The 16,494-nt window shown below is 26.5% G+C and overlaps 1 protein-coding gene across 1 annotated transcript in view; it reads left to right on the top strand.

Moving 5' to 3' along the window:
* The window catches only part of LOC100215492 (nuclear pore complex protein Nup205), a 74,193-nt gene that overhangs the window by 42,083 nt on the left and 15,616 nt on the right, over positions 1-16,494 (top strand). The window contains exon 18 of the mRNA XM_065813803.1: positions 5,615-6,327. Coding sequence (XP_065669875.1) covers positions 5,615-6,327 — 713 coding nt within the window. The remainder of the gene's footprint in view (positions 1-5,614; positions 6,328-16,494) is intronic.

Genomic DNA, 16,494 nt, shown 5'->3' with positions numbered 1-16,494 from the left:
CAGCAAAGAGCCATCCAATGACAATCTTCCCCGTTTTGAACTAACACAATCCTCAATAGCATATCTTTTGATACTCTGGCCACTCTAATGGAACTCTCGTAGAACTAACACAATCCTCAATAGCATATCTTTTGATACTCTGGCCACTCTAATGGAACTCTCAGCACTAGATATATCTAAATCACTTGGTGTAGATAATGTCAGTCCTCACGTTTTACGCTTTTGTTCTACCTCAATGTCTTCTCCACTTACTCTCATCTTTCAAAAGTCATTTGACAATGGTGAAATTCCAAGCTCATGGTCCAAAGCAAATGTAACACCTTTATTCGACCCATCAAACTATAGACCAATATCCCTCACCTCGATTCCGTGTAAAATAGTGGAGAAATTAGTTAAGAAGGCAATCATGCAGCATTTAAATTCAAACAATCTTTTATCAGATAGTCAACACGGATTTTTAGAGAAAAAAGCATGCATTACAAATCTCCTTGAAACAATGGACTTCTTGACTGGAAATATAGCCAGAAAGCTACCAGTTGACGTCGTATTTCTGGATTTTGCTAAAGCTTTTGACAAAGTCCCACATCAACGAATGCTTTACAAATTAAAAATGTACGGAATCGAAGGCAATCTTCTCAATTGGATAAAAGCTTTTCTACTCAACAGGTCTCAACGAGTCATCCTTGGCGACACTCAATTGGTTACCTGTGACAAGTGGAGTTCCGCAAGGATCAGTCTTGGGTCCAATTTTATTTGTTATTTTCATCAATGATCTGCCAGATGTAATAAGCAAAGAAAACAGTTGTAAGATTTACGCTGATGACACTAAAATCCTAAGCATTGTCAACTCACTTGCTGCTCAACTTCAACTCCAATCAGATATTGACCAAATTGTCCAGTAGACTAAATCTTGGCTCATGGAGCTAAATGCAAAGAAATGCAAGGTCATGCACTTGGGCCAAAAAAAATTAACACCTTTCAAGTACTCAATGGAGGAATTACGCCCTTGTTCAATAACGACTCGAACTACATTGGAAGCAACTACCTCTGAGCGTGACTTGGGAATTCAAATTACCAATGATCTTAAAGCAGGAACCCAATCCATCATTGCCTCATGTAAAGCAAATCAAATGCTAGGCATCCTAAAACACACTTTCCAATCTCGTAATGCTTCTTTATGGAAACAACTCTACTCCACCTACATCCGTCCTTCACTTGAGTTTGCAATTCCAGCTTGGAACCCTCATATGGTGAAGGATAAACAAACTATTGAATCAATACAGCGCAGAGCCACAAAAATACCAGACAAACTAAAAAAGTTAGACTACAAGTCCAGATGTTTACAACTTGGCTTATCTACAGCTCGCAGCTATCCTTAGTGAAAGTTGCAATATGAGCTTCACAAAAACTAACTATAATCTGACATTCTATGATTTTTATTTTGTCAATTATTTTTACTTTTGTTGTGACAAATATATACTACTACTACTATATATATATATATATATATATATATATATATATATATATATATATATATATATATATATATATATATATATATATATATATATATATATATATATATATATATATTAAAATGGAATAAAGAGTGTTTTATTTAAATTTTAAATAAATAGTTAAAATAAAAACAGCTATTATATAGCACGTAGCATTAAGTATACTTACTGTTTTCAGTGCTTAATACAGCGTGTTATATAATAGTAAGAGCAAATATTATAGGAAAAATTAAATAACTAGTTAAATATATTAAATAAATAACATAACTTAAAGTTTTACACAATAGCAATCACGGATGTTATAACCATAACAAAAAAAACCTAAAGACAAAAAGTTATATACAAAAAATGCTATAGACTTTTCTCTTTAATGACATTAAATTTTATAATTAGAAATTATTTTTCATGGTGCCACTTTAATGTAAGCTTATTTTGTTTATTAAGCAAACTTAATGGTGATGTAATAATGTGGGATTTTTCCTTCAAGCATAAGTTGCAAAATTTAACACCAGGTTTAAATGGCTCTGCTCGGTCAAGAATTTTATCAGGTTTGAATGGCTCCGCTTGGTCAGGAAAGCCCTTAAGAAAGGGTTTAGGGCCTATCCACATTAGTATAGGCTCTTAACTCTTGTTTTTACATTTCCATACAAATTTCAAAAGTTCAGTAGAGTTGGCCTTACTTTTGTAAAAAAAATGCATATACCATATGCCTCTACCATATCTTTGAAAGTTTTCCCAGTAAGTCCTAAGTAATAATATCTCACTTTTGATGGGTTTTTACATTGCAATTATAAATAAGGTTTTTTCTTAGACATTCTATATTAAGTGGGCACAAAGTGGTCTGTTGGAGTATTAGATAGTTTTTCTTATTAGGAGAATTGATAATACTCTTGGTGTTTGGAAAGTAGCTATAACTAACCTTTAAGTTGTTCTGGTTAAAATGTTTATGAAATTTGTGATCTTTAGGGAAGCATTTATCTATTATCCCCAAAAATATTTTTGCTAGGTTTGTCCTTATGTTGAGTAAATAAAAGTGGGAATAAAATCTTACCTTTAATTCAGCCTGAATTAAAAGCATTATTACAAAATGCTGAAGCTCTATGAAAAGCTTCTTTACTTAAAAATATATTACTGATGCAGTTAGAGATCATTATCAATTTAATGTTTTCTGGATGATTGGAATTAATGTTAACATATATATATATATATATATATATATATAGAGAGAGAGAGAGAGAGAGTTAATTAAGTTACGCAAAGCCACAGCAATGTTAAACTCATCATCAGTTGAGTATATGTGTCTATACCTAACTTGTATGTCGGCTACTTTTGTGTGGGATTTACGGTAAATGATGAGCTGCAGTAACTATGATGACTGTCCAGTACTTGTTTAAATTTATCGGCTGATGTTGAGTTTATCTAACAATGCATTCCAGTCATTGACTACACAGTTGTTAAAAAACTTACGTCCGATTTCGCAGTTCCTGATAATCTCGCGATGAAATCTGATTTGATGTTGAGCTCTGGGTGCTATGCTGCAAGGCTTTACCTGCCAAATAATTAGGTTTAAATTGTTAACAAGCTTATATTGTTGAATAAGATCGCCTCTTTTCCATCTGTCTTCAAGAGTAGTTAGTTTCATGGTTTTACATTAAGTTTTGTAGTCTTTATTTTTCAAAACCTGAGAAATTTTCGTTGCGTTGCGTACCTTTTCAATTTTTTTTATGTCACTATCGAGGTAAAGGTCTAATATGCAGTATAAATTTTTTTCCAAATGTCAATGTCTCTTGATACAAACGTATGTTTAAGAAATCTGAGCATATTATTTGCATTGTTTGGAGCTATATTGCACTGTTGAGCATATTTAAGATTCTAAGAGATTAGAATTCCAAGATCTTTTTCAGAATTGCGACTTCTAAAACTACTCTATTGGTTGTGCAGACATTTTTGATTTCATCCATAATATAATCAAGTTTTATTGTTCCAGCGTTTTTATGCATGACTTTACAGTTTTTTACATTTAACTTCATTAGCCAGGTTTGCATCCATTTAACAATCTCGTCTAGATCGGATTGTAAACTTGCTCAGTCTTCGTCATTTTTGACAACTTTCATGAGCTATGTGTCATTGCATACATTTTGCAAATGACTAGTTTGACATGATTTGGTAGGTCATTAACTATGACAAAGAGTGCTGGTCCTAACACAGAACCTTGGGGAACCCTGCTAGATACATCAATCTAGTCAGATTGAATCTCTGAGTATAACATGCTGCTTGTGGTTTGTTAAAAAGGCTTTTATCCAATTTAGAAGATTGCCATTTATACTATACACTTCAAGCTTTTGCAGCAGTCTTACATGGGAAACTTTAACGAATGCCTTTGCAAAGTCCAGAAAAATTAGGCCAACTGGTTTTTTCTTTGATTTGCTATGAGTCAAAAAGTCCATTGTTTCTAAAAGAATTGTGATGCAAGTCTTTTTTGAAATAAAACCATGTTGAGTTTTGGAATGCAATTAGTTATTTACCAAATAATCGATTATGACTTGTCTAACTATTTTTTTTATAAGTTTGCATAAAACAGAAGTGAGTGATATTGGCCTTTAATTGGCTAGATCTGTTCTGCTGCCTTTTTTTATATATATGTAAATATATAGCAAACTGTTAGAGGTTGAATTAGGTCAGCAAACTGTTAGAGGTTGAATTAGGACCTTAAACTGTTAGAGTTTAACTGTTAAAGAGGCTACCATAAAGCATAGAAACAAGGTCATCAATTATTTGCCAACTTCAAACACTTTTAGGTTAGCATTGCCAAATACTGACCCTAATTCTGAGGACTACATATATATATACATATATATATATATATATATATATATATATATATATATATATATATATATATATATATATATATATATATATATATATATATATATACATATATATATATATATATATATATATATATATATATATATATATATATATATATATATATATATATATATATATATATATACATACATATATATATATATATATATATACTATATATATATATATATATATATATATATATACATATATATATATATATATATATATATATACATATATATATATACATATATATATATATATATATATATATATATATATATATATATATATATATATATATATATATTTATACATATATGTATATATGTGTATATATGTGTATAAATGTATATATGTGTATAAATGTATATATGTGTATAAATGTATATATGTGTATAAATGTATATATATATATATATATATATATATATGTATATACGTATATATATGGATATATATATATATATATGTATATATATATATGTATATATATATATAAATATGTATATATATGTATATATATATATATGGATATATATATATGTATATATATGGATATATATATATATATACACACATATATATATATATATATGTGTATATATATGCATATATATATATATAAATATGTATATATATGTATATATATATATATGGATATATATATATGTATATATATATATATATATGTATATATATATATGTATATATATATATGTATATATATATGTATATATACGTATACACGTACATATATATACAGGCCTCGGCAAGAGTAAATGAGTGTCACAGCTGAGAAAAGCTCTCTGAAAATGAACATGGAGAGCCATGCAAGCTTCTCCTCTAAATAACTTCTTACGAGAGCATTTGATTTTTGCACAAGCTATCTGTTGATTCATTAAAAAAATTGCTTAATAAATACAGAATTTTATTTTATACTTGTTACAAGCACATGCTTGTAACTTAAATATAACAAGAATATATACATTAAATCGTCACTTATCATGCTATAAAAAAATTCTTTAGACAAGCGTTTTCTTTGGGTTTTCATGCTAGTAAACCATTTTAGGGGAGTGTGGGCAAGAGTGAGAGCTAAAGCTCTGGTTTCCCCCCGAGGCCTAAATATATATATACATACACACACATAAATGAAATAATTGATGCCATTTTAAAAGTTTTATTTGTTGTTAATGCATTACCATTTTTTTAAATAGGTGTGAAAGGCTTTCCAAAAACATGTTTTCATGCGATCATCACTATTTTGAATAAAACTACAAGTATGTCTTACACACCAAAATTTAAAGAACTATTGTACCACATTTTGTATCTCATGTGTTCGCATCAAGAAATGGGTTTGCCAACAAGGAGATACCTTAGAACAAGCTTAAATTTTTTTGTTCGGCATTCTTCTGTTTTACCCTTTTTGAAAAATGAAATTGATGTTGATCAAATTAAGTTTATTCGATTGGCTAACCAACAATCATGGTTACTAAAAGCACTTGCAATTGAAATTAAAGTTATAGCCGCCAGTCATGCGAGATCAAGTTTGCAGCAATTAATTGCTGTTTTGTTTAATGACTCTTGCTCAAATGATTGCACTTCAGCTTCTGCCAGCAACTACGCTAATTATCCTGATATAACTCAAAATGATACTGGACAATCATTTATGGGACCATCTTTTAAACTAAATGCCGAGTCAAAAAGTTTGATACTATCTCTTTTATCTTCACTGTCATTTGTACAGGACTATCCTCCAAACATCAGTTTAAATTTTTTTGACTATTCTGCTGTTGAGCAGTTATTTATAAACTGTGAAGAAACTGATGAAGTTACATCTCTGTGTAATGTGAAGAAGCTTTATAAAGTGCTCATGGCTGAAATCAATAACTCACAAATTACAACAGGACAACGCTATGAGTTATTAAATGTATGTTTTTTTTTATATAATCATTTATGTACTTTGTTAATGCACTTTTAAATCAATTGTTGCATTTTTAAAACATTTTCAAACTTTTAGAAATGAAAAATTAATATCCTAAATAAAAGTTTGATTTCTTAATTTTTATTTGATTAATTTTTTTTGATTTGTTTTCTTGCTTTTAGAAATTGTTCTACATTTAGATTTTTTGTGAACACTCTGTATGTAAATTAATACGTTAGTAATGTAGTAATAGAGCACTCATTTCATAAGGGAGAGTTTAATCCTTGCCATGTCCCTGGTAGTACTATGCTCAACTTGTTTCTCTGTACTAAGTTGTAAATGGCAGTAAGTTATAAATAACATTTAGTTATAAGTAACAGTTATAAATAAAATAAAGGGCTCAAAAACAATTTTTTTACCATTTTGAATAAATTTTTAATGTTTTTTTTTTTTTTTTTTTTTTTTTTTTTTTGAAAAAAACAAACTGTTTTATAGCAAATCATTCTAAATAGTTAATGAAAAAAAAATGTAAAGATTATCTTCAAATATTTTTGCTAACATGGTACTCTTTTTTTTATTATTAACATTTTATATGCCATATAATAAAAGACTAATATAAGTTGAAAAACTTTTAAATATTTTAGACAAACTTAATTAAGCTATAACAAAAGTACATTATCCCAGGAAAATTCAAAAGATAATGTTGTTTGAAAATACACAATTGTGTAGTGACTTTTTGCAAAGTGTGATTTTTTAATGACAATATCTTTGGGTGCTGGAAAAAAATATGTTTTTCCTCAAATCAAGTTTTGATAACATGTTATAAAAATGTTAATTCAAACTATTTGAAAATAATTACATATGCATATTTTATCAATAAAAACATGGTTTTCCTTAAAATTTAATACTTATGTATTTACTTTACTTATTTACTGTGCTTATTTACTTATGTATTAAATTACAAAACCAATGAATTTTTTATAATTTAATAAAGAGTTTTTTATAGCCTTATTTTGATTGTGCCATGTTGTTAATTTTCTTAAAATGTTAATTAAAAATGTGTTATTTTCTTTCAAAAAAAAGGTATTTAAAATCTATCCCAAAATTAAAGGATTAGGTAAATAAATTCCCAGGATAAAAAGTATTACACAAAATTATAAAACCTATTATGAAAATTCATGTAAATTCAGTTTTTATTCTATTTTCCCTCTATATTTAAATATAGAGGGCACAGTTTTGTTGTTTTGATAACTGGAATAAATGTTTGTCTAATTAGACAAGCAACTAAAATTTGAGCTTCTTAATATTTTTATTTTAGTAGTAAAATTATCATTATTTTGGCTCATCAATAATGTTATTGCTTATAGTTAATGACATAAAAAGACTATATTTACATAAGCTCTTTTTAAAATCTGTAACAACACAGCAGGTATCAGAGGAGGAAATTCAAGTAAAGCCTGCCAATTCTTAAAAAAAGAAATGAAAAAAAAATTACAATTTTCTTTTACAAAGGTATTATTTGCATTATATTGTCAAAAGAATTATAATATAATAGAAAATAAAAAGAATAAAAAATAGTTATAACAGTCTGGCTCTATTAACACCAAATCACTGTAACAATAGCGCATAGCATAACATATTTATAAGCACACATTACAGACATTACAATGTCTCAATAAATAATTAAAAAAGGCTAGACAACACAACCTAATAACACTGTTTGGTGCTGTAAAATAACACCACAACTTAACAAGATACTTTATTAACTAAAATACTTAAAAAAGGGATTTTGTTACAATATTTGAACAATTATATCATAATAGCAAACAACTCTTAAAGTATTTCTTTTACATGGTCTTTATCAGTTCTGGTATTAAGAAATACGTTACTAAAGTAAAAAAAGACGCAATAAATATTTTAAGCATAAGAATAGTTGCTGTTAATGATAATGACAAAAACAGCATTGTAGCACAAAATAGCTATAACACAAATAACCATGAAAAATGGTTTTATTATGTAAAACAAAATTATATTTACCTTAATTATGTAAAGTTCCAGCTTCCGCCAAACTGTTGACTAATGATTAATAGAGCAAATTTTACATCATATAAATTAACTAAATTAAAACCATGTTTCAATAGTAAGCAAACAAATTGAGTTATAACAAAGGCAAATAAATAAAAAAAGAACATAATATTATGTTTAAATTTATAAAAAAATTTAAAATCATTTAAATTTAAAACTGTTAATTAATTGTTATATAGTATTAGTAGTAAAATTCATAGTTAGCTGTTCTTAAGTGTCTAAAGTAAAATCAAATTAACCGACATTAACACAGCTTTACACTTTAGCATTACTAACATTTCAAAGACAATTATTTTCATCTTGCTTAGCTCTATCTTTTCCGATTGGACAACAATTATTTTCAAGTCCAGCTGTAAATTCGATATATTTATTTAACTTATATAACACCTTAAATAACAATATATACACATTGGATAAAATACATTTTACACTATTATAAAAACAAATTTATAAAACAATTATATAACACATATTACCACATACACATATTTATCAAAAACTAATTAAACTTTGAACATAATATAAACATATAGGCAAACAATAAACATATATAACTTGAGTTGGGCAAACAAAAATTTTAAAAATGACATAAGAAAATTTAAAAAGATTTAAGTAAATAAAATATAAATATATATACAAACAATACTCTAAACGTTGAAATTTTACTTATAAACATGTCCCGTAGTAAAAATATCGAATTATAATCATATTTAATTTAAATCAAATACTTATTGAATAAAGAACAAGAAAATAAAAAGAACTGCAATCCTGACTCAATAAACTAGTAATCAAAAATAAACAAGTTATGAAATAATAGCATTCAATGTAAATTGCATTATTATTTTAGGATTTCTGAAAACATTTTAGTAAAGTAGTAACAAACAATTTTATAGAAACAGCATTAGTAAAACTCTTGAAAAAAGTCCATAAAACAGTTAGGCCTCAGCCATTACCCCAGCCATTACCCCTATTTTCCTATTTTCCTTCTAAAAAAGTGCATAAAACAGTTAGGCCTCAGCCATTACCCCTATTTTCCTATTTTCCTTCTAAAAAAATAAAATGTAAGCTCGGTAAAAACAAAACTGCTTAAAAAAAAAAGCTAAAATCAAAAATAAAACAAACAAAATGTAAACAATTTAAAGAATGAAAGGGGTGATCCTTTCTACTTTATATCAAATGAAAGTGTAATATATAAATTGCTAAACTATTTTCTATACTTCTATTACAATATGATCTTGATATTTCTATTATAATTTATCTAATATTTCTAAACTGATAAATAATAAAATTCCAAAAGGTAAAAAATTTTAACTTGCTTGGTAAATCTTTCTCCAATGATTGCGTGCATTTTAAGAATGCTCTCTCAAAATGCATGCAGTCAAAATTCAAGTTCAGAAAGTTCTAGTAACTAATTTAAAAACAAAAGTAAAATGGCGTTAAACACTAAACATTAACTGGAGGATTTATATATACTAGCAGAAAGCAACCCGTAATACGGGTTACGATCCGTCTGTTACTTAATTTATAGTGGCTGTTTTCCACAATTAAAAGTTGCGATACCTTAACTAATACCCTGTAAGAAAAACGCCTTCAAATTAAAAAATTAAACCATCTGTAAAATTAAAATAAATTAATTTACCAATTATTTAACCTCATTTGAGTAATTTACAACTGACATAGGTCATATCAGTGTATGGCAGAACCATTTTCCTAGACATTACTAAGTTCAACACAATACGTTTTTAGTTACTGACACAAAATAATAACACTTCATCATGCTTTAAATTGATGAAAGATTAAAGCTAAATTCTTGTTATATTTTTTATAACATGAACTTTAATTAATAAGATTAATATGAAGTGAATGTAAATTATTCATGAGTTATTAATTTTTTGGTATCCCCTTGATACATGTTTCTTTAAAAAAGGAAACTGTCTTTAAAACTATAAATCCACACAACTAAATAAATTTATTATAAATAACTAAGCAATTGAGTACAAATATGTTTCAAACAAAAAAAAGTTAATTTACAATCAAACATGTGTATAACAAATTGTAAAAAATATGTAAACTTTGATCTTTTATATTGCATTAATGCGTCATATGGCAAACCTAAAATAAAAATTGTAGCAGATAAGTAGACATAAAAGAAAAGAAAAAAAAACAAACTGGAAAACAATTTACCTGCTTTTTGGTAGCCTGTTGTCATACTTAAACTGCTGTCATGATGCAGCTTGTCGGTATTGTTTTATGACATTATTTCATGTTGGCTTTTAGTAAACTTTAGTTAAATTTAAAAGACATTACAATAGATTTAAAATATTTTAATTTAAAAGCAAAAAAACAAATGCTTCAAGGAGCCAAACTAAAAACATTAAAGATAAAAAATCAAATAGAGATATAAATAAGTTGCATTTATATAGCTAAATAGTCTTGGCTTATAGTAAATTTTAAAAGCAGTGTGTTCAATAAATTAAACTACCAATTAATTATTTTTGACAAATAGAATGTAGCATCATATTATGATGATTAGGTAATGAATCAATTTAACTATATTTAAGTTTAATTGGTGAAAAACAAATAAAATTTCAATTAAAAATGACCAAAACAAACCAAATATACAACAGTATATTATAAAAAAAAATTACAAATTAAAAAAAAAAATTACAAAATTAAAGAAAAAAAAAATCACTGAAGAAAAAGCGGCAACAAAAAAATTATAAATATTTTCACTGATAGAAGACATTTACAACCTTTTGGTTGCTATTTTTTCTTCGGTGTCTCCCAACATTCCGGTATGGATGAGCCTTCCATTTGAAGAATGGCTCATCCATACCGCCATTACTTCGCAACTTATTGAAGGACCTCTCCGAGAGAGACCCTGGGTGTTGGGAGCGATATCTTTCATATTCCTCAAATGTTAACGACTCTAAAATTACAAATAGAAGGATATAATAAAATTTAAAAATATTTACAATTTTTTTTAATCAAAATATAAAGCATAACCTCACCATTTTCTCAGGATGAAGAGGATACTAAAAATAATAAAAAAAAGTACATTAAAAAGGGTTAAACTTGTGAGAAATTTAATAATTTTAATAAAATAATTAATTTTAATTAAATAATTTTAATAAAAATATGAGTAAAATGCAAACAGTTTTAAAATGTCATATTTATATTAAATAATTCTTTGACCTATTGCACATATTTCTCCATAAAAATATATAAAATTTAAAACACAGCCCTACCAGTTATGCTTCTACCAGACACTAAAGACAAAAAATATGCCTCAAAATAATTGATAAAATAATATTTACATATAAATAAATATACAACTATAATTTTTTTTATCTATTACCCTCATTTCTTCCATGAAGTTGTCTAAAGTAAGAAAAAAGATAACTGAAGCTAAAACTAACAAAAACTAAACTAAAATTAACTATAAACTAAAACAAAAATATAAACTAAAATAAACTTTAAATTTTAATATCTGTACCTCAGAAGATAAAGGTTGGTTATCCAGTTTTTTGTGGAAATGAGTTATGTATGAGACCTTTTTAGTTTTTTCAGTATCTACATAGGTATAAAGACTGTTTTCCTGCGGCAATGTGAAACAAAGTTTGGTCAATATAAAGGGTCTGGTGTGTCCCCACAATGTTCAAAGGAAAAGCGTCTGTAGTCCAGAAATGACTTTTCACTTTTTTTATTTAACTTTTAATTTTTATCAAAATTATATTTCACGTGCCTCAAGACAAATTAAATAAAACACGAAAAAAATAACATAAATTTAACCATCAAGAATAAGCCAATGAAGACTAATTATTTTACTATTTACTCTCTCCTGGACAATTTCTAAAATGTGACAACTGACTTGGACTTCTGAGTGTACAGATATAAATGCTTTATTTATTTAACTATACTAATCATATAATTTATACTTAGTTTTTTTTCCAACTCTCCTAAAATAAAAAAGAAAATAAAGCTTAAGTACTTGAAGTTTTAAAATTCCAGGTTCAGTACAAATAAAAAAATTCCTATTAACAATTATTTAATAGCAAAAACACTGACTTATTTCAGTCTTTAATTCTGTGTCTAAACATTAAAAGCACTTAAATGTATAGACATTAAAATATCTACTTGACTTTTTAAAAATAAATTCACGAAACTAATGTAACTAATACCTTTATTAGCTCCCTCTTGATCAACTAAAGAAAATAAATTTTAATTAAACTAACTTGATTTAAAATAATAAGAAGCTGTCTTACTGAGAATTTTAAATTTCTTCTCTTTATTATTGACAATATAATTTTAAGTATTACCTAAGTTCTTGGGCTTATTGTATAAAATTATAAAAACCTACTGTTTTACTTTAAAGTCAAAAACAATATTTTAAAAAACATTTTAGTTACTTTATAAAAAAAATCCTTTTAAACTTACTACCTCTCTCTTCATTGTTGTCAACTAAACAGAAAAACAAACAAACAACGGATAGTAAATTTTCACTTTGATAGTAGGTTATTAAATAGATTAAATAGATCTTTGATCTATTTAATATGCTCTAACAGTCTACAACCTTATCATTAAACATAACTATTTTCTGGTGTAATTTAACATATATATTTTTTAAGTAATTTAAAGTATTTAAGATTATAATATATAAGATTTTAAAAACCTGAAATTTTAAACCTACTTCAAAAAAAACCAGAAATATTAAAAAGTAATTCTTTTCCTTTTTAAAAAGTAAAAATGCTTTTTAACTTACTTTCTCCAATAATACTGTTGTCATCTAAACAGAAAAGCAAACAAATATTGAAGCCGATTCTTTCTTAAACCTCTTTAATTAATTCAGTATTAAAATAAATATTTAATTTTTCTTGATTGAATTAATTTACAAAAATTTTCGTCTAAACCATTTTATTATTGTAAAGTTAATTTAAATCAATAAACCTATACGAACTGCAATTTATAACATTTAATTATAACAAAATGGAACAAAACTTACTTCTTAGTAATTCAGCGACTAAAAATAAACATATATTTAAGAATTAACTACGTAACATGATACAAATCAGTAACATGTAAATAAATACAAACCTTCATCTTCAACAATTTGGGACATTCTATTAATTCGATATAAAAAATAAAAAGAAATATGCTTAAAAACAATTTTAATAAAGGTAATAGACATGTTAAGATATAAAAAATTGTAAACAATTAAAATGATTAAACAGAATATAACTTACTTGAAAGATATGATATGATGTATTAAAACAGATATAATAGAAGCGTGCTTTTTTAAATGTCAGGAAATTCCAATCTCAAAATTCCAGAACAGAAGAAAAACTAACAGCGCACAAACGAAACTGTCCATCACTAAGTGTAACAAAACAACTAAGAGTAACAAAAAAGTAAAATCGCATTTAACTTATTGCGTTACATTATTACAAATTAAATTACAATTAGCGTATTCAATTAATTACATTATGATTATGATTAGCAATTTTAATCAATGCCTAAAATAACTCATCTATTTATAAATAAATTATCGATTTTAATCAATGCCTAAGATTCATCAATGCATCTAACTCATTATGCAACTAATTAGTTTATTTACTAATATGTGCAGTAAACATATCTGGACAAAAGAGCCAATTTGTCTTAACTCCATTTTTTGTGAATGAGTAAAATACAAATTTGATATTTAAGTTTTTAAGCGACATTTCTTGAAGTACGTAAATATATAATAAGTTATGAAACATCAAAACAGCATCATACTAATTTTTCTTTTTTGTGATATTTCGACCTGTTTTAGTACAGATTGTCATCAGGCGTAAAATACAATACATTATAAAATAAAAATTTGATATTTATGTCTCATATTCCGTCTGGGCCATATAGCCTTCTAATCGTTATTTATTGCGGTTCAACCGCAATCAATCAAGTCTTAAATCCATTTTATGAGCCAAAAAGGACCTCCCTTCCTCGTTTTTGCCTTAATGGTGGCCAGAAGAATAAAGTTATTTTTATTAAGAGTAATCAAGTTTTTGATGAAGACCTTTTACCAAAATAATAAAATGTAAAACAATGATTTACATTTTTAAGAATTTTTTCTTTTTAATATATATAAGAATTTAACATATATAAGAATTTTTTCTTTTCTCGAAAGTGTTGCAAATGCAAACTAAGCTAATTAATTAGTTAAACCCGTTATAAAATTTAAGTAACTTGGTATTTGACAAATGCGCAAAACTACAATATTCTCCATGTATTTAAAAGTTTTTAGTTTGTTTTTAATTGCAATCCTTCTTTAAAAACATCCCTTAAGTTATGTACAACAAATTATTAGGCATAAAAAAGAGAAATTAAAAAAAAGTTGAACTAATTGCATATATTTATATCATTTTAACTGACAAAAAATTTACAATAAAAAGAAATCAGGGTTTTTTTTTATAAATCGTATAAATGCGTCAATCGTAAATCTTGGAAAAAATGGAATTATGATACCATAATTACAAAAAATAAATTAAAAAAAAAAAAAAACAACCACATAAGAACTCAAAATCGATTTACCTATTTATAGTAACCTATGTTGACATGGCAGTTAATATAAACATTTATTGAAAATGTAACTATAAAATCTGTTTCCAAGTACAAAAGGATTAACAATACTAAAAAAAAAATAAAAATCAAATTAAGATATAAATTGCATTTTTAGCAAAATTTTGTCTTGGCTTTTAGTAAATAAATAAAAGCAGTAAGTTCCAATAATGAAACTACCAATTATTCATTTTTAACAATAGACACCAACGTGAAGGTAAGCCAAGCACTCTATCAACACAAAACCTCACAACAATAACACATAACAATAGAATATTTACACCCTTGATCCTAAAATCCAGCGAAAATAACAAACCAAATTAAAATATGAAAGACAAAATTAGAAAACCAATTTTAAGTTAACTATATTTATCTTTTTACTAAACATATAAATACATAAAAGTATATTTGCTTTTATATTCAATATTAGTTATTCAATTACTTCAAAATTAGGACATTAAAACGCCCTAGATTTAAAGATCAAGGTTGCATACACTCTCATACACATTACGCTAAACATTAACAGACATGTGTTTCCAGAATAATTAAAAAAAAGCTAGACAACACAACCTAACTCTAAAGCAGTAACACCGCCTGGCACTAAATACTGCCAAGTCACACCTTTGTTTTAAGTACACCGCTTGGCTGGCAAGGTTATCAATCTTGCTCAACATAATGCCAAGTCACACAACTTTGAAAATATGGAAACAACATAATTTTAACATATATACAACTATAAACAAATATAGTTTTATATAACACATGTAAAGACATTTTATAACAATATTAAATGACAGATATATTTATCAAAAATTTTGAAAAAAAATATTAAAATAATAAATAAAGTTATACATACAAAATGTGCTCACAACCTACAAACAGTAAATTTTCGAAATGAAAATCTAAAGACTATAAATTAAGAACATTAGAAAGTATAACATTATTTGTGTAACACTTTCCACCTACCATACCTTGAATGAAATGTTTATCAATTTTGAAAAACAAACTATTAAATGCTCTACTTCTAGAACATGCAACATATAGTTGACCATGAGAGAAACACGGTTTTTTGAGATATACCCCAACTCTATCAAAAGTTTGACCATGACTTTTGTTGTCATTGAATAAGCCAATCTGACAGGAAACTGACGACGTTTCAGAACAAAAGGAAAATTCGAATCTGATGGAGCCAACTGAATTCGAGGAACAAAAACCCGTTTACCACCAGAAAGACCTGTCAAAACCTCTGCATCAGTATAATTATTTTGAAGAGCACAAACTTTCATTCGAGTACCATTGCATAGCCCAGCTTTGAGATCTAAATTTCTAAGTAGCATAATTACACAACCAGTTTTCAATTTTAAACAATGAGGTGGCATACCTAAAGGAGTTAAGCTGTTCAAAAACTCAACAGGAAAGTTATTTCTTTCATTAAGGTCAGTATCAATTTCTGCACCCATTACCAATGCAAAGAACATTTTATACACAATT

This window comes from Hydra vulgaris, chromosome 12, assembly GCF_038396675.1.
Source record: "Hydra vulgaris chromosome 12, alternate assembly HydraT2T_AEP".
Taxonomy (NCBI): Eukaryota; Metazoa; Cnidaria; class Hydrozoa; order Anthoathecata; family Hydridae; genus Hydra; species Hydra vulgaris.
Note: the sequence above shows the minus strand (reverse complement) of the source record. Positions and strands in the feature narration are given on the sequence as shown.